This window comes from Fundulus heteroclitus, chromosome 21 (assembly GCF_011125445.2).
Source record: "Fundulus heteroclitus isolate FHET01 chromosome 21, MU-UCD_Fhet_4.1, whole genome shotgun sequence".
NCBI classification, from domain to species: Eukaryota; Metazoa; Chordata; class Actinopteri; order Cyprinodontiformes; family Fundulidae; genus Fundulus; species Fundulus heteroclitus.
In genome coordinates this window covers 31,398,507-31,419,285 of record NC_046381.1, presented here as the reverse complement: position 1 = coordinate 31,419,285, position 20,779 = coordinate 31,398,507, and the positions used below count along the sequence as shown (strand labels likewise).

General features: G+C 40.5%; 1 protein-coding gene across 1 annotated transcript in view; it reads left to right on the top strand.

Annotated features, from left to right (window-relative positions):
• LOC105928002 (partitioning defective 3 homolog) overlaps window positions 1-20,779 on the top strand; it is a gene marked incomplete in the record, with an annotated part of 353,527 nt that overhangs the window by 107,608 nt on the left and 225,140 nt on the right. Inside the window, 5 exon segments of the mRNA XM_036125173.1 lie at window positions 1,190-1,296; window positions 2,640-2,723; window positions 9,360-9,485; window positions 13,798-14,022; window positions 14,478-14,677. Of these exon segments, the coding sequence (XP_035981066.1) occupies window positions 1,190-1,296; window positions 2,640-2,723; window positions 9,360-9,485; window positions 13,798-14,022; window positions 14,478-14,677 (742 nt within the window).

Sequence of the window (20,779 nt, the reverse complement as noted above, 5' to 3'; positions counted from 1 at the left end):
CCCCTTGACCCAGGGGGATTTTCATTAAAAAAAGCTTTGTGGATACTGGGCCTTCTAAGAAGTCCGCCACCTTAGCTGACATGTAATTAAAGGCAGGGGTCACTGGCTGACTGACTCATTTTCATATCGGACAGCTAGAAAAAGGGAACGGACAGGGAGGGTGGGGGCGCGGTCTTTTAAGGTGTATTGCCGATCAAATCCTCATGCCCCCTCCCTTTCTTCTTACCACCAGAAATACAATGAAGACAAAGTCTCGCTGTACCACCTAAGAGTGTCTAAGATATCCCGGCCAATGAAAAGGGTTGAATCTATTTCCATAAAGGAAGCAGAAAGTCCCGGCACCTATTTGGATCTGCTTGACATTTCAGTAAAAGACTGAAAAAGTGAAAGGTGAAGGGTGAGGGCGGGGAAATAGCAGTGGCCAACAAAGCGCTTCAGCCCCCCTCCCTTTCAAGGAGACAATGCCCTCCCCAGATGCTGACAAGCTCCCACACACACAGGCAGAAAAAGCCTCACCCAACTGTCCGCAGCAGCTAACCCGACCCGAGGCAGGAACTTTAAATAAGTGGAGAAGCTACGCTGTACAGCGTGCTTGTTAACTCCTGATGAGAGGTTCAGCCGCCGATTAGCTGAAACAAACGCTGTCATCAGATGCGGCTTCCAGTTCTGTCACGTGTGACATGTCACTGCTGCATGTAAGTGCATGGCTCAATCTGTAGTATCCCTTAAAGGGAGCTTAAATGAAGATTTTTATCCCTCATTAGGGGAGCATGGAGCTGCTGTCTCATCCTAGTCCCTAGTTAAGTCCTCAGATGTCTGGGCTGCCTGTAAAAGCCGCTGCCTGCCTAATGGCCCTGAAGGACGATGAGTTACTGAAATGCGGAGCTCCAGGGTAACAGTCAACAACCGCCCCAGACACTTTTCCTTTGGTCTAGACCTCGGTCGCACCTCTTCAAAGACCAGCAGCAGTCGAACGTAGCTGATCAAGCCTGAGCAGTTAGCTGTGGTCTTCGTTATTACCGTCGCTGGGATGTTCGTCGCTAATGTTTCTGAAGAGGTAGCGAGCCTCCAATTTGGCCTGAACTGAAGCGGTTTGATCTAGAGCATAGACACTCATTCCCCACATATGTTTGCGTTAAAAGCAAAAGGCGTGACGGTGTTTTAATATCTTTCTGTCTTTCTTCTGCAGGAGGAGGAGGAAGCAGAGCAAAGGCAATACGAAAGGAGGATTGAGCGAATCGAGCCTGTAGGGAGGGCCGACTCTTCGCTGGAGCGTTCACCTGTGTTAAGTCTTGAGTGAGTGGCTCACTGACAAAACTCCCACCACCCACTTTCCGCTCTACTGTGGGTTGGTTCACTAGCTTCTAAAGTCTTTTTTGTAATATGAGCCACCTGTTGTCGAGCCAGGAAGATACGTGTACATATTGGTTAAAGTGTTGCAAAAGTATTTGCACCCCCTTAGCTTTTTTCACATTTTGTTATATTGCAATCACAAACCAATATATTTTAATGAAGATTTAGTGACAGACCCTCAAAAAAAAGTGTTTAATTGTGAAGTGGAGTTTTGGGGTGAGTCCTTTAGAAATAAATGTGGCTTGCCTTTGGATTAATATTCACTGATTCTGATACCCATTGGAACTTTCCTGTGCTACCATATGCCTTCAGAAGCCACCTGTCTGTAATTCTTCTCAGAATATATGCAGATGTTCAATGAGGACTTCCGAGGTATTTTTTTTTTTTTACAGAACACGAATGAACAAAAAACATCTTAAAGACAAAAGAACATAACATAAAGGTCACTTTACATAGAGGTAAAGTTTTGGAGTTACTTGCTAGAATGGTCTAGTCAAAGTACAGACATGGAGAAAATGAGCAGTAATTAAGTGCTTAGATATGCAAAGCTGGTAGAGACCGTTCTCAAAAGACGTGCAGCTGCAATTGCAGTGAAAGATGGTTCTACAAAGTATTTTTCAGCGTACAAATGCATACCTCACTTTTAAGGTATTTTGAAATGCCCTGAAGTTTGTGATTGGGACATGACTAAATCTGAAAAAGGTTGAAGGGGTGTGAATAATTGTACATAGTATTGTATATCTTCAAACCAAATTTTTTGCACAACTTCTTTATTTAGTGGGAGGTAGAAAAGCGCACCATGCAATTTTAGGTAAGAAGTCTACTTTACAACACTTAAGTGCCAAGGTGTTCTTTCATGAGCAACCTCCTACCGATCTGCATTGATGGTGGTTCATGTTCATTTGTCTTCACGTCTTTATCTGCACAAATTAACCTCCTTCGCCAACCCATCCTCCCCTCCCTTACATGTTTTCAATTAATCTGTTCTCTCTTAGCAGTCTGATCTTAATCACTTAATTGGAGTCTCCATTTGGATCTCTAATTGACCCTGAGGTCCACTCACCAGACTTTGTAATGGATGACTTTGTATAGGCAACACAATACAGGTCCTACCATCTAAGTGGAGCAATTTTCCATCCCGTCATTTATATCAAGCTTTTGTCATGTTGGCCTGCATTTCCTTTTACACACTCTGCATTTCTACATTTACTTGTCACCCCTATTATTTTTATTCATGCATGTCTCCCCCTCCCTGTTTGTTCTTGTCATCCATCAACGTCCTGCAGAAGCATGCTCAAGCCGGTCGAAGTATCCAATGAAGGAGGGCCTCTGGGGATCCACGTAGTTCCTTTCAGTTCACAGGATATTAGGTAAAAAAGATGAGGGTAAAAAAAATGCAAGTTTTTTTTTTCATTTATTCATTCATTGTTTGTGTGTTTCCCCCTATTTTATCTGTTTAATGAATTCCATAAGACTAATTTTGTCAATCTAAGCTTTGTATGTTCACACAATGGTGTGTCATACTGTATAAATACCATGTTTATACTTATCATTGCTACATCGCTATTGGAATCACAATCAGGTTTCATTTTACTGTCACACTGACAGGGGATTTCTTTTGGTAATGGAAGGAGACAACAATCTTAATGACATGCATTGAACAAATTAACTGTGATATAATCATCCCCCTCCCCTTCAAGGAGGTGTGTGTATATATATATATATATATATATATATATATATATATATATATATATATATATATATATATATATATACATTATGTGAACATATAGACATAGTTTAGGGTCTAAAGTAGGTTTAGGATTATTCAATAGCTTGAAAGCCGTTTCAGTAGTGTAAATGATGTTCCTGCATTATTGTCTTATGCCTTTACTATTATGCTATGCACATTTTGATTACCAGAAATGTTAGGCTGCATTGTCAATCCAGTTTGCTACTTCTACAGAAAATATGCAACTATTGGTCAAATATTTTGTCAGCAATAATAGCATTACTTTATCTCATGCTTCACTATGCAGATGTTCTATCTCCACCGATGAAGATTTGTCCACTTTAAGGGCATGCTTTTTTTTATTAAAACTGAAACAAAGACTTACATTTTTTGAATATTTTAGCTAAAACGTATCTGACCACATACACCACTGGTGTTGGTGTCCCCAAATGATCAGTTGATCCTTAAACATGAAAAAGTAAAATAAAGACAGATAGGGACTTCATAGGAAAAGTGATGTTCTCTATTTTGATTGAGTAGATTGCAATCAATTCCTCTCCTTAAGTCCAAATAAACATATTGTATTCAAAGTGGGGGCAAATTGACACACATACTTTATAGGCATGACATCACTTAATCTCTGAGTTAGTTAATTTCCTCATGTTTAGACCTGTGTAACACATTTTTCAATACACCAAAAACACAAGGATCAATAGGAAACAGAGTGCAAGCAGGATTATTTTCAACTTTAGTCTTTGAAGTTGTTGAAAGTCATACTATGTGCTGCTAGCTCCTGTCACAGCTGCATTCAAAGTGATTCAGAGCATTTTCTTTTACCTAACTTTTAACTGATGAGTGTTGCTTATAGAAAGAAAGGAGAGATGCATTTCAGTTTATGGTTTTTCCTAAAAAAAAAATCTAAAGGACAGAAGAAAGTGTCCAGATGTAATCAAACTAAAAGCCTGTGTAAAACACAGACCCTTGCTGAATGCCAACAGACTGGCCCACCTCCAAGGTGAATGTGACTACTCAGCACTGGTGAAGAAGGACGAGGGGATGAGAGGCAAAGACAGAGCATAGAGATGAAATGGGATGACATTTGAAGGAAGACTTTGGCTGTCATTGGGTGCTTGATACACTAATCTTGTTGCTGTTTATTAGCAAGTGTCAGGGAGCTATTTTTAGCTCGGACTTCTTGTACGCTCACCCTATAGCTCTGATACTCAGTTACTCTTGAGCCAGAAAGGGCAAATAACCAGTTACAAAAATGGTAGCATTCAAAATTATTAGCAATATTGCCTAAATTACAGATCCAACTCGACAGACTAATTTGCACAGTGTCATTCCTCAAAGCTCCCTTGCATTCCCGTAAAGTCAGCCAGCATTGTGTAAGATGGGAGTACTAATGCTGGTTGGCCTGCAAGTCCTCTTTCCATCAGCTTTGCTTGATACTAATAGCTACCACAGACTTCAATTAAATTCAGCCATAATAAGACTTGCGTCTAGCCGGTGGGTTGATGCTAATGGGCTGGCCCAGTTTTTTCCTGTTTGCTGTGCGCTAGGACAGGAGGCATTAAGCTCAGCGGGCTGTCATTAGTGTCTAGACCAGGGCCAGAGGGGTCAGACAGCAAGCAAAAAAAAAAACAGACAGGCAACAAACAAGGAACTGTGGGCACTCCAGCGTTGGCTGTCCACATTCTGCTCCAGTGCACTGACATAAAACGAGATCCGAGCAGGAGGGGGAGACAGCTGCAGGAGAGAGCTTAGAGACTCTGTCACTCCAGCTGACAATATCTTCCTCATACACACACATCCAGATGCACTGATCCTCACCTGAAAATGAACTTACAACCAATCACTTTGTGAGAAATGTGGACCTTTAAAGCTGTCCCCACACAGACCCCAGCAGCCTCCTTGTCTCATGCAAACAGTTAGAGCTATGCACACACATAGAGTTGCTTTCCATCTGCGCACACAAACTCAGGCACCCCTTCCAGATGTATTTGGTGGCTAATAAACGTCTAATTCCCATGACCAGTTTCAATTGTAAACAAATAGAGGACATAATTACCATGCATACATGATCCTGATTGGACTATTATTTGATTAAAGGCAGTAGATGTGAGCAGGTGGCCTCCTTCAGATTAGTGCCGAGCCATACGATGGAGCAAAACTGTTCATTGCAGTTAGACACAGATGCATATTGTTCTTGAATTGAGGCTTAGCATTAATAAGATGCAGATTTAAGTTACATTTTATTTATTAACGTGGAAAGTCTAAGAACATCTATGGTATGAGATGAAGGTGTAAACAGGCCAGGTTTAGCATAAAAGCACAATTTTAGCTGTCCCTTAGCCGGTGCCCCATAATAATCACTATAAATACAAAAGCGCATGTAAGTGAAAATGATTCATCTGGCCGTGTATGCATTTTATTTTACTTTATAAGGTTAAAGAACATAGACAACTATTCTACATTATAAACTGGCAAGGATGTCAAAAGTATGGCTCGTGGACGATTTGCTGCCCTTATCTACAATTTAAGAAAAATTCAAATGTGGCCAGTTGGTGTAGACGGAGAGGTTTTAAAGCTGTTTAAGGTGTCATTTTCACTGGTGGATGGCTGTGCATCAAGCTGGAGACAAATTCAAAGAAATGATTTAGTAGAAAAGAAACTCCCCATATTTTATTAACCATGATTATTGCTTTCATTTTAATTTCACAGCTAACAGAACTACAGATATCTAGTGTTTGGATGCAGCCATTCATCAAACATGTCTTAGTACAGCAAGCATTCAGAAGGGAATGCAAATATTATTCCAAGGTTGTAGCTGAGTATTGTTCTCGAAAAATAAAATAGAACAGATTCAACCCAAAAAATGATGGAAACTGTTCACAAGTTGTATGTATAAAAAGGGTCTCACTATGTCTTTTTTAATATTCTAGATCAACAGTGGTTTGTCTCTTTTCTAGGAAAATTAAGCTAATTAGCTAATTTCACTGTGTTTAGCTTTATTATTGAAGAGGTAAAAAGAAGAAAAAAACTAAGCCTGTTTATCAATTCATAAAAATAAACTGATTAATCGCATCATCTGTTAAAAAAATTATTGCAATTAATCAACTTTTAAGTCAGCTTATAATAAAGATAATTTGAAGATTCTATATCATGCTTTTTAAAGCTCTCCAAAGTCAACTATAGGCAAATACATGTTAACAAATTGCCATTTGCACTACAGAGTCTTCATTTGTTAGGAAATATTTGTTTTTTTCTGGTGCTATTTCTCCAACTTGGCATAAAGGCACAAGGCTTCGCTGTGATGCTACCTCTCCCCATGTAAAGTCACCATAGAGCTGCTGCAGCATGGTGGCTTAAAAAGCAGTTGCCGTCGCTGTGCAGATTAGGTGCTAAAAGAGCCACTTCGCCTCATCTTTGAGCAGAAATGCCTCACATAATTAAACATTAAATCTCTGTGACCCTCACATACTTTAGCATAACACATACAGCCAAAATATGTATGTACACCTCCACTGCTTGGCAATGCATACAGTGCCTTACAAAGGTATTTAAAACTCTTGAACATTTTTACATTTTTGTGCAAAGTGCTATGTGATGCAGAAAACCTGAACACACCATTGCCACAATGATTTTGGAAGGTTTTTCCCTCCCATCCATTCGACTGAGGTTTTTCTTTTTCATAGAAGAATGGGCTAACATTATGAAAACCATGTATGATTTCTTATTACCTTCATCACATTTGCCATGTGGTGTAAAATCTAAAAAACGTTTATGAAATCTAAAAGGTTTTGGTTGACGTTCGGGGTTGTAATGTGACAATATAAAAATATCAAGTTTTATGAATAACTTTGCAAAGCACTGTTTTCTTCTTGAGTCTGCAGCCAGCTCTCTTAAAGGTAGAGTTGCCAACCTTTCCAGAAATGTGAGTAAGAAACGGCCAAGTTCCTTTTTAATAATAACTGCGCATGAGCAATATTGGCTGACATACTCTTCTGCTCCTCAGCGGAGCCTTCCTTTTCTTCTCATAAACTTGTATGCTGTTTGCTTCTTGCGACTCTTAGCCATGTTCAAAGGACACGGTGAGAGCAGCGGAGCTACAATGAACGGCTAACAATGAAGCTAACCGTTAAGATAACCGGATACATAAAGACTAGAAGTCCAAGCAGAAACTATCAAGGAGCATGCACGCACATTGGCGTTACGGGAGCACGTCAGACAACCAATAGATAAAGTGATACCCCTGGAGCTTGAGCGACAGAGGGGGCCGTGGGTAGGACAAGATATGAAGGCATCTGATTGGTTCTTTCCATTCGGACTGAATGACAGGATTGGTCAGAGGTTTTACAAGCCTGCAGCTCTCACAGAGATACACTTTTTAACCTCCATTTCTGAATACATGATTTATTGACTACTGTCAGGATGGAAGGACCATTTCACCCAGTATAACAAAAAGTCTATAGCTTTAATGCAAATAGCTTGAGCTTCTATGTTATACTTTGTTATGTCATTCATTTCCTTGCAGTAGCCTGAAAGATTACCTCTGGAGCTTCTGAAAATCACTGACATGATTATAAAATCCACTGAGATGTGAAGGAATTGAGTGGGTTGCTATGGAGTACATTCTGCATTATATAGTCAACACAATAACAGTGTTCAGACAAAATAATCTTCTATAAATCTCTACAAGACACTGCTTTATCCCCGGCACTGTGTGCTGCAGCTTTGAATACTGATCATGGATCAACCTAAAACATCTTCCGTCTCTAGTCAGTTAGCAGATCAACAGTCATCTGAGTATGTCCTCGCTGTAATCTCTACGGGCACCTCTTTGTTTTCAAGCTGCCAGCATAGAGACGAAGCACAGTCTTCTCTCCTTCAGCGGTTCTCGCAATTACTCTTGAGCTCGGCAGCCTAAGATGATGTGGCCATGCAGGCTCAGACGCAGAGGAGGAGAGGCAGGCCTTTTGTGATCCTAATTTCAATTTATTGCTGAACCATTTACCCCCGCTGATCAGCTGAAACGAGGCTGTGGCGTGAGCGTGGATGTCCACGTTATGCAGCCAATTATGGCAATGTTCTGAAAGTGGTCCTGTTTGACTCAAATGCTAAAGAGCTCTTTAAATCTACACTTGATATCCGCAGTAAACAAGGTCGCGACTAAGAAAATGCTGTTGCCGTACCAAGTAGTGCCCAAAAGCTAGCAGGATTTAATTTTCGGCTGAGTTTATTACTTTTTATGTGGATGCTTTGGCCGTTTTTGCACTGGTACATTTCTAAATGTTAACGCTTGCTTTAATCAGATGACATAAAATGTTTTTAAACAAGAAAAACTGTTACCTTGGGTTTCCGGTCCACTTCCTGTTAGCTGGAGTCTATTTTACTGTTGTGTGAGCTCACATTGGAGCTCTTTGCATGCGGTTATCCTTAGGGTCCACATAAAGCCCAAAGGAGCACATTGATGTATTTATTCCGAGACGAATGAAGGGAGGAAGTATTTGAAGGTAAAGGTCTCTTTTTTTTTTTTGAAGGGATTGCTGAGATGGCACTGCAGTAAAGCCTTTTGGGTATTTATTTCATGCAGCGGGCTCTTGCCTTAAGCTCCAGGGAAGAAAGCTGTAGCCTTTCCCTCAAAGCCAAAGATGATCTCATACTTTGTGGTTTAGATTATTTCAGACAACCTGCCTGTCAGTCTCTCAGACCTGCACATATAAAAAAAAGGCAAAGTGGAGGACAAGGAGACCGACAGAAGCTAAGAAATCAACTTCCTGCTGCAGCGTCTCTCTAGGCCACAAGAAAACTCAGCTTTTTATCCAAACTTCAAATATGAAAGGATTTTCTTTCTGACGATATGAAGCTTTAAAATACCAAAGTAACTTTTTGAGCTTACTTGATGTTTTCTTTTCATATTTTGTCACATTACAGCTACAAGATTCAATGTATTCTTTGAAAATACATGTGATACGCCAACAAAAAGAAATGCATAATTGAGAAGAGGAAGAAATATTAGGAGTAGTTTTTCATGAAATAGTGTTTCATGTGTTTGTATTCAGCCCCCTTTACTCTGATATCCCTAGATAAAATGCTGAACTTTACAGCTTATATGCAAAACGTCTTGGGTGGCAGACAATGAACCCTGCACAACACTTCAGGCATCCCTCCCGACTGATATGCATTTTATTATAACCATTGTTTTCCCCCCCTCAAAGTATTTAATGTATATCCATCAGGTACCAATCTGTAATGTGTTCCTTTGCAGGACTCAGGGCTTGCTGGTGACGCGTTTGGAGCCTGGAGGAAAAGCTGAGCACGAGCGACTCTTCCAGGAAAACGACTGCATAGTCAGGATTAATCAGGGAGACATTCGCAACCTGCGCTTTGAACAGTAAGCTCTGATGTGATAGAAATGGGCGTAACGTGCACTTAGTGCTGCGGTACGCCGCGCATGTTCGGTGGTTTAATAAGCGTTTCATGGGCTCTTAATTGTCTACTTCCAAATACTTTCCTCCTGCTTTTTATCAGGCTTGTTTTGTTGTGCCTTCAGATTTTTGCCGCACACCCCTTCATTTTTATTGTGAAGCTGGTGAGTGATAAGCCTCTCCAGGTGTTGGACATGAAATAAAGTGGCAGTGAATTGTGTTACAGTTGAAACACAGAATCCAAACCCGGACAGCTACACAGTAAAACAGAGATATCCCTGACCTGGTGGACCTCCTGTAATGGCTCTCATTGACCTGCGGTGCTTCAGCACAGCTTTGCCCTCTGGTCTAACACTGCCCGCATTCTCCTCTGGATCCATTTCCAGCGATTCATTGCTGGCCTTCATTTCCTAAAGTGGGATGAAGATATAAGGCTGGCACTCTTCCACTTCCATTTACCCAAAGCCACCTTCACTCTCGCTAACGCAAGGCTGAATATGTGGACTCACATACTTAAACTGGTGCTGACACACTGATTCAATGACACCGAGCGGGATTCTGGAGCTACTGAACAGAGGTCGTGTCCTTGTACTTCCTTCTTCACTATTTCTTCTCAGGAACCAATGGAACAGATTTCTGCTAATGAAGGCTGAGCTATAAGCGGGTTTAGAACCTTGAATTATACAGAAGGTGAATATTCATGCAACAACTATACCTCTACCAAGCTCATTTATACTGTATTTCCAAAAGATCCTATGGAAATATGAAATGTTTTTTATAAAATGTGGCTTACCTTACAGTGACTTGGTAGTCGTGTTCCTTGGACTTTTTCCATTTTGTCAAGTTCCAACCACATAATGTATTTGTATTTGCAAGTCAATAAAGATGCTGTACACAGAATTGTGCTGTCATATACATGAGTCTGAAAAAGTTAACATTGTTTTTATGGCCGTATGAATCTAAAAGCTGTATGTATTGTGAATACAACTCTAATTTCTGCAACTACAAAGTCTCCACTGCTGTGGACCCAAATTAAAGTTCATGGTTCCGAGTAGACAAGTTTTGAAATGATGTCACAGGGGGTTGTAATCAAACGAGAAGAAAGTCTCTGCAGTGCTTGAATGTAAGTCAGCATCGCTGATGGGTTTGGGAAGGCCAACTGGGCTTATACTCTCCCTTATCAAAAAGCAGTTTATTGAAGTCTACTACAAGTTGACCTATACTTATTTCATACTTAAAATGAGGCAGTGTACTTTTCATAAACTAAGTACTTAACAACAGTATAGTCAAGTATACTTGATTTATACTGAAAAGTATAAACAGAAGTCAAAAACTTAAGGATACTAAATAAAATCAACTTCAAGTATCCTACTTTTTAGTAAGGGTTGACCGCAGCTGTATAACTACGGCAGTGCGGTTGCGTTTTGGGACAAACAGATGTAATATTTTACATTTTGGAGTAGTATTTTACATTTTGGTTAAAAGTTGATATGCTTACAGTGCTTAGGTCTCATTGCTAGGCTATTCTGCAGAAGCAACTGGTAGGCTGTTGGTGCAGGTGACTGTTTCTTTAGAGTCTAGATACTTATCGCCATGCTGCGGGATGGCGGCAGAGTCGAAGTGAGCGGCGTAGCTTAATAAAATCAAAAGAATAGATCAGTCATATTAAATAAGTTTATCTCAGTCTTGTATGCCGTCTTAGCTAACATTAGCTAGCAGCTAGGCTATGGCTCCTGGGAAGTGAGGGGGAAATAATGAAATCCGACCATCATGCCTTCTTTGAACCCCACCCAAACTTGTCATTCCAACCAGTCTTACACAAGCTCCTCCTACGCCATAAGAAACTCACTGCAGAGACTTCCTTCCCATTCAGTTATGACCCCTCTGATGTAATTTCAACACTTGTGTCCTCATACCCACGAACTTGAATTTTTCTCCACTGCAGCAAAGACTCTAGTCGTACAAATTAGAGTTGTATTTACAAGACCTTTGGACTCACAGCTTTTAGATTCAAGCTCATAAAAAAACAATGCTAAACCTCACAATTTCTCAGACTCACGTATTTGACAGATACAGTATTATTCTGTACACAGTACGGTATTATACAGTATACAGTATTTTTATGAACATACAAATACAAATATGAATAGTTGGAATCATTAACACATTTTTGAGAGATATCTTACCCCATACGGTACCATTTCCAGGTTAGTAGGGTCATACTCCAAAATACAGTGAAAGGTGGTTGTACAAAATATTCACTGCTATTGTCACTAGTGAGCAACCGCGTTTCCTTTCAGACCTGTTCTACTGTGACAGAGGCTCAGAAACCAACAACAAAATCCACAAGGGGTTCGTGTTCTGTAGCATTCCAAACACCCCCAACCCTCGTCTTCCCTTTCTGTAGCACCCAGATGCATGTGGTTTTGGGTGATTCTGAATGATAATGAGATGAAGGAGCTAACCCCCCCCCCCCCCCCCCCCCCCATTTATCCCTCCTGGCTCTTTCATGATTATGTGCCACTGAGAGTGACAATTTAAAGTGATAGTCTAATCTTCTTGAATTGTTTTGCATGGGTAAATATTTTGAGGAGCTTAATCTAACTGAATGTAATGATGCATTGATGGGGGTAATTTATTATTCAATCAGGCTCGCACAGAGGTTGATTACTGGAGTGATGGTAGTGTATATTTGCATGTGGGAGCATTTGTATAAAAACATGTGCATATACGTACACACAAGCAAACACCTACTTATCCAGGATTCAGTACTCGGTGTGAGTTTTTGACAGATTTTTTTTTTTTTTAATTACCATAAGAATAAAGGCGTTAGATTCAAAATCCTGCAGAAGCGGCTAGTTGCTGCATTTGGACATTTCCCTTTGGGACGTTGCTTCTCTAAAGAGTGAGGAGAATTTTAAGGGCTTTCAATTTAGGCAGGTTAGGCCTGGTGTTGCTATTGTGGTCGAGAGGCCTAAATATCTGGAATTCAGACATAAAATTGTGCTTCTAGCATCCTGTGTCAATGCTTGGCTCTTGCCTCTTATTTGCAATGCCTGGCAAATCATTTCCATATTTTGTGAGGCTATAACCAGAAACTAAGAGCTAAGGGAGCATCTGTGTGTGGCATCGAGGGAGCTAGAATCAAACCCACAACCTTCCCAATACATCCCAACTAAAAACTAACAAAAGAACATTGAACTTTACACATGTATTCTTAAAAACTGTCGTTCCATCAGCTCTCAGCTCTCAGTTGTAATGAAGGGTGCTTCTGATCTAAACTTCCAGTGGAATTCGTGTTTAGAGCCGTTTTCCTGTAGGAAGGTGATCTTCTGGTGATTTTGTGTCTCTTGCAGCCTCTAATAGTTTCTCCTCCAGGGTTTCTCTGTATTAATCTCATCATTTAGCTGTCATTTAGCTGTCTCAATCATTTAGCTGTTGACCTGTTTCCCTATCTCTCCCAGATAAAAACATTCCCACATCATGATGCTACCACCACCACCATGTTTGACCGTTAGGATTGTGTTGTCAGCGTGATGTGCATGATGTGCAGCGTTGGTTTTTCTCTTATAGTTTTACCTGTTGGCTAAGAGGTCTGGCTTTTTTCCATGTCCCCTACAAACTGACAAAGTATGTCTTTTGCTTCATTTCAGCAAAAGCCTTTTTTCTCCCCACTCCTCCATAAACGGGCGCAGATAGATGTACAAGGCATGGTACCAGAGACTACTGATAAATCTGACTGCACAGCTACCTCTATCTGAGCTTTCATCTGAGCTCATTTGACTGATTTATCTCACTTGGGAGACTCTGTGTATACCTGTTTTTATTTTATTTGCGTAGTATGTGTGCTTACTTTGTTTTTTTTCTGGAAAGCCACCATTGTGCACAATCCGTCTTCTCTGCTCTGGTTTTTGAATCCATTTAACTCAAATCACACAGAGACTCACTGAAACACACATTATAAAGTGGAAGTTTCATCTATATAAACTTTGAACAGACAGAATACTGGGTATTCATTTATCGCTGGTGCACAGTTCTCCCAGCATGTGCCGATGCTGGTTATTACAGATAATGTGATATCTGTCTGCTATAAAAAGTTCCTCTGTGATTAGCTGTGCTACTCTCGACTTCCCGTGTCATTCCTCAACAGACAACAAGATACAGCGTTCCCTGTGTATATATCTGTATATCAGCAAAGCCCAATATTGGTACCCCTTATCATGTTAAAGGTAATATGTTTCTTCCTATATGACCTTCCCTCTCTCCCTCTTGTTACAGGGCTCAGAACATTTTCAAGCAGGCCATGCGTTCCCCGGTCATCCTTTTCCATGTCGTTCCTGCATCCATGAAGAGGCAGTATGACATACTGTCAGCTCACAACGAGCTCAGCCCGCCCCAGACAAGCAGGGTCCGCTTTAGCCAAGACTCTCAGCATCCCGGGGACAGGTCAAGTCTGGATGTTGGGCCGTCGTCCAGAGCTGGACAGCCATGCGTCAACCACAAGTGAGTCTCTCTGCTTTTAGTGCGCCATTAGCCCCGCCCCAAAATTCAGTGCAGAATGCTTTGATGGGTGATTTGAGCCTATTTGAAGTGTGACACCCGGGATGGAATAAAATAAGTTTCTCCATTTGGGACAAATGAAAAAAATGGTTGGTACACTCTCTCGGTGTATGTAATTGTGAAGAATCATCACTGATTTTATTGTAACTGTTATCGACTATCCAGTGATGCCTTAATAGTGAATCAATCACAGTTCAAGCGCTCTACTTTAAAAAGCTATAACCTGTTTTCTGTTACACAGATTATCTTGTTAAAGGGTTAGCTCAGAATTTGAACTGAGGTTATAGGCACTAAAGATCTCCTGATGCTCAATCAGTGCTGCTCCATATCTTATTCCGCCAGAAATTCCTTTATTGCAGCTGGCTTAAAAACTTTAAACTGTGTGTTTGTTCCCGCAGTCACCAGGGTCCTCTGGCAGGAAGCAGCCCAGAACCAAGTCGGCGGTATGCTACTTTACCCCATGCCTTACCTCACCCTTTAATCTACAGGACCCCTTCAGCACCTTCCCCGTCGTTGCAGCGCAGAATAAGCACAACTCCGTCCAGCAGCTCCTACCTAAAGAAAAAAGGACGCACCTTTCACATCCAGCTGAAGAAAGGTAACTAAGATCTGACTGAATAGGTGAAGAAGAGAGTGCATCTTTTTTATAGCATTTTTAGTGGGGATTCATACAAGGTTAAGGCTTTTTATGATGCTGAGTCCAAGTTTTTCCATCAGACACTTGCTAAGATAAGTCAACAAGATGGGTTTGCCTTCCCTTTTCAAAGAAATCTGAATCTCTATTGTAATATGTGGGGGAAAGTACTTTTGTTCATTGTCTCTAGAATTTCAATGTTAGTCTAAAACGTGGGGGTGGCCTTCTTTTACAGCAGCAAAACTGTCAGATGTTCCAGCATTTCAAGTTTTTATTTATTTGTTGATTTCAAAGTAGCTGACGTGAAAGCCAAAAACAAGTTATCAAAGTTAAGGAAGACCTCTCTTTACTTCCTTCCTAATTCAAATGGAAGCAACACATGGACATTTATCCACTAGACACAATGATTCCCGAGGCTACTGTGCCTCATCTGGAACCATTTGAAGTGGATTAGTCTTTGTTCATCTAAGATGGGTGGTAGCTCACAGTTATCCTTTCGGTCTATGCTACCGTGTTTAGGTTACATCACCCGTACTTGAAGCATGAACATTGCACATCATTCAAACATTGACCTTTGATACTGAAAATATTTTATTTCTTATCCGCAACTTACCTCAGAAATCAGTTTGTTCAGTTCCCTTTGCATCCACTAGCATTTCGTTTTAAAGCTAACCAGTGTTGAGGTGACATGCCCTTGCCACCTCTCCTTCTCCTTGCTTCTCTCTGTGTTGCATATTACGAGCAGATGTTTAGCTGAAAGCTGGAAAAGAGGCTGGCTGCAGTGAGTCTCTGGGAATTGTACAGCAGCGGGGGCAACGGTACCAGATAAATGCCACAAACTCAGGGGAAATGAAGTCACAAGCTGCTCTAATGTCTGGCAAGGATCTCTGAGCACTGCCAGCTCAGTTCAAAGGCAGTCTGAGTCTGCAGTGCAAGTAATGCTGTGTTTACTATAAAGTAATAATGTTTCTCTGCCGTTTTATGTATAAAAAGAAGTTCTTATTTTAGACATTCCAAGTGATGGAGAGTTGGTGAAAGTGCAGGGGCTGGATGGCAGCAGTATAGTTTATTCTCAGCAACCTTGAAAGGCTAAATTATAATGCTTGATAGCTAAAAGTTTACATACTCATGATTTAGCTGGAACTTAATGGAACTGCCTCCATTGTAAGCTCACAGCCTTGGGTAAGTCTAACTAAAGTCAAATTATAGCTCAAACGTTACTGTCATAAAAATGTAGAAACATGGAAATTTAGTGGATTTGGGGAGCTGGGAAATGTGGCCCAGAAATCCAATTTCGACATTTCCATTTAATTACCATTATATTTTCTCACTACTAATGCACTTTCAGATGGGCTGTGGCAGTTTTGTTGTTGGCTTGATATAATTGTTGTGATTCGCTCTAAGTGGCTCAGAGTTCCAAGTGGCAGGAGCAGATCTTGAATGGCACATTAACAAGAGTGCCCTAATCAAATACGTCTGTTGAAAACAACATACGCACCCTATTAAGCCGTCGTCATGTCCCCCAGCCTCTCCTCATGTTTGCAGTTTAATTGGCTTATTGGAGCCAGGATTCTAACTAATCTAGAAAGGGATACAATTACTTTTATCCTGCTCTTCTATTACCCAAAATAAAGACGTCATTGGTAGTTACTGAAGGCCTATTAGAGATGTATTCTCCTAATTGCCTGATTGGACCATTAACGACAGTATCTACTGATGGAGACAGGAGTTTGATTCTGTTCATTACGGCTGTGTCTTGGGGCTTGAAGGAGGGAGTAGGAACACGGATGGAAGGCGGGTCAGAGTAAAAAGCACAACAAAGAATCTCATGTGCAAGTCTGGAAAGAGGGAAGACGTTTACACACACTCATCATAGGCATGAATGTCATTAATGTTGGCCCTTTAAACACGTGTTTGAAAGGTGCTTTTTCACAAATGAAGGATAATATTACCTACCCCTCCACACCCACTCCCTGACATTTTGCTAAGTGTCTTTTTTCCCCAAGTTGCAGAGAAACAACAACATTTTTGTTAGTTTGTTTTTATTGGTAGAGCTCATTTAAATAATTTAAAATGTAAAATTGGTTTACAAACAGAGATTTGGCTTTTAAGCATGCTCAACAGATTTTTAACAGGGTTGAGGTCAGTGCCGTTCCAAAGGCTCTTGTGCTTAAACATCTATACCAATTATGCCTGAAAATAGATCAAAACTAAGAAGATGTCGAACGTCACAGATGGGATTTACCTTCAGTTACACAATGACTGCCTTGATTTTTTTTTAAAACTAATTTGTCTTGATTTGTGACTAGTGAACAGGCTCACCTATGTGAGTTTGGCGTAAATAGTTTTGTGAAAGAGGCAACATTCCAGTGTATATTACCCAACTGGCCCCAGCTAGCGCCCCTTGCACCCACACTTCCAGAGCAGATCGAGGCCACACTACCATCTCTGGCCAACCCACTTGGTCAGGAATCCTGGCCAAGTGGGTTGCCACCCCACCTGTAAGCAGTACAGGCAACAAGCCTCTTGGAGACCAAGCCCCAAATCCACCAACACCAGCCAGGAGTGTCTGTGGACCAAACAAGACGGACAGCGGTCCAATAGCCCAGCCTGCCTTGGTGGCAGGAGCCACAGCAACCCTACCCCACCATCGATGCCTCCATGCCAGACCCTGCACCATCCCAGGACAGTGCTCAAATGCCCAGTCCATCTATGTAGAACACTGCCATACCCCTCTGCCCAGGACCAGAGGCGTCAGAGCCCATAACCCTAATATTGTAATCTTAACCGTAAAGGTACATACCCACGTTACATGCTTATAAAATAAAGACCAAAAACAGTTTGAACATGATAAAATAATGTAATATACATCAAGCGTCCATCCTGATAGTGTTTTGATGGTCCTTTTTGTGGCTAAATAGAACCCCAGCACTGGGTGTGATGAGTATATATAAACAGATATGGCCCCATCTACCTGCAGTACTGCAGAACTATCAGAAAGGCACATGACAACAACTAAATCACTACTAATTAATGCCATACCGAGCCTGACCACTCTGCAATGCCTCGTGGTAAAGCAGCAGCTCGCCATGATCGAATACCAACAGTTATTAATTAAATAAACCAATCTACAGCAACTCTAAGAAACTCATATAAGAACATCAAGGAGACATAAAATTCCTGTTCATAACCGGAAACAGAGACACACCGTCAAGATAAGAACCAATCAATTAATCAATCTATTTTTAATGTTGTTTGTCCTTAAGACTGTAGAGGCTAAGAAAAGCATTACTATTACTAATATCATAGTATTAATAAGGACATTTACTCATGTCAATCAACTCTGCAGTCTGGGCCTCGGCAGGTTTGACCTTTGCTTCAGTGAACACAAACATTCATATTGTATTTCCAGTGACATTCCAGTCTTTCCCCTCTTGGAATCATATATTTTTTGCTCTGGATTTTGGACTTTTCTTCATTGTTTCCACAGTTGATGCTAATAGCTGTTAGCCGCTTCCTTGTTTATACCCTACTGCACATGTGCAGTGTAGTACTTCCGTTGTTATAAATCTATACCAAGGGCTTTATTTACTAATAAACTGACCAAAAACAAAGTGTAAAACACCGAAATAACAACTAATATGCCAGCAGGATAGGATCATAAAAACTTTGTATGCAACCAGAGTGAGCTACTGACGTAAAAATAAAAAAAAGTCAAATAAGGTGGCTATGTACCTTTAACTTTGTATATTTGGTAGCTGTAAGTGGAAATAACCAGAATTGACTGAAGTCGAGGCTTTAAAACATCAGTCTATGTTTAATGAATCTATATAGTGTGTTTCACTTAGTGAATGGACTTACTGAAATACATGAACTTTTCAATAGTACTCTATAATCATCCTACCCTAAAATGCAGCATTTAAGCCCCTAAATGAATGTGACATTCATGCAGGTGAGGAATGTTAGTCAACTTTGGACCAGAACTGCACAATTTGTTTAAATCAAACTGTTGGTCAGAGATGCATTAACACTGGTAATGGAGTGAAATGTTTAAAACCACAGTTACCTTTCTGTTTTAAAAAAAATGAAACTTGCTTTAATTTTTTTTTTTTTACTTTTAAGCTCTGAAATTCTTAAAATGTCCCTAATGAGACAAACTCCCACAGTAACTGTGTAACCTTGCATTAAAAGTTTAGCAGTCATGAAGACAAAACTGCATATTTAATGTTCAGCATAAATGATGACAGCTATTTTGGTCTGCTCGGTTATCGCGGCGCACTGATGGAGAGATCAGAGAGCATCATTATCCTCAACAGCTCAACTTTCTAACTCCATAAGCAATCTCTTTACCCTTCCCCAAGTTTGTTTGTGTGAAGGAGTCAGGAGCGAGTTGCCGTCCTCGTTTGTTCCTCTTAGTGCTCCTTGTTCATCACCTCATCACTGTCAGCCCGCTGACAGACAGAACGACAGACTGCCTGAGAGACACGTTGGGAGAAGTAGGTCATGATGAACTATCAGAGGTGCTGACAGCTCTGTGAAATGAGCAGCTAGTTTGACATGAATACTAATCACTGATCTTACCATTTGAAAAGCCCCAACTCGAAGCCATGCAACGTAACTTTCCAACTAGACTGCCAGAAACGCACAACCGGGTTGGTCTTCCATGACTTCTAGCCATCTCTGTGATCAAACTGACTAATTAATTAATCCATTGAGGCTGTTACATTTTTAAATATTCTGTCAAATAAATATCCAGAGTTGGTTCAGTCTTGGAACTGATTCCTGCTGTCGTTTGAAAAAAACTAGATTGTAGATGTTTAGAAGAGGCCATCCCTGAGATCTGTGTTTCTGTTTGCCTAGCCTTTTCAGACTAAAAATGTGTTTACATTCAATAAATGTTGAAGGTCAGCCAGTGAACCTAAAGAGAAAGGCTTTTCACAGATGATACAGTGCTGTAAAAAAGGGAATGCTGTTTAGATCATCAAATAAACCGTATGCTAGACTGAGATACCACAAGTAAATTTGTATCTAATAATGATTTGTTTTACTAAGGGGGAAAAAAGGTGATCCAAACAAACCTGGGCCTATGTGAAGAAGGAACTGCTACTCTTATTATTTTTTTTATTAAAATTGATTAAATCCATTTTGATTATATAGCACAAATTTACAACACATTAGGTCAACCCATACCAAATTGATTGTAGTTATCAAACAATGCAGTCAAGTTCAGTTTATCATACAAATAGGTTAACATTTCCCTATGAACATGGAGCCACAGTGGACAGTCGCCTGCACTGAGTTGTTGACTTTGCAGCGATCCCTCATAACAAGCATGCATGTAGGGACAGTGGACAGGAAAACTCCCCCTTTAACAGGATGGAACCTCCAGCAGAACCAGAACCAGGTTCAGAGTGAGTGGCAAAAGCAATCCTAAAACTAAATGTGTTTTTAATCTTGATTAAATTAGCTTTCAACACTTTTCTAGTGTTCTGGGAGATTGTTCCAGATAAGTGGAGCATAGGAACTAAATGCTACTTCTCCATATTTGGTTCTGGTTCTGAATATGCAGAGTAGGCTGGAGCTGGAATATGTAAGTGGTCTGGGAAGTTTGTACACTGACAGCAAATCCATTCAGGCCTTTATAGACTAATGGAAGTATTTTAAAGTCTATTCTCTGAGATGGAGCAAGGACAATGGCTACAGCGCTACAGGCCTCACTTGCCTCAGTTAAGACCAGTGTTCAACATTCAACAATATGAAAATGGGTAAAAATAGGATCCATGGTGAAAAGCCCTACTGACCAAATGAACATCTTGATCCTCTAGAAGATGTCTGCGAAATTATCCAGAGGACAAACGTGGAATTTTTAGAACGTATGTGCATATTAGGAAAAGGACATAATAGAAGAGGAAGTGTGATGATCTGAGACTACTTTGATTTTGAGAATCTAGAGGAGCTGCAAAAACTGACAAAAGGTCTGGCAAACATATTTTAAGGAAGAAGAAAGGTTTTAGGAAACACTGTAAAAAATGTGCTAAACTATGAATGCTTTCAACAATAGAAATT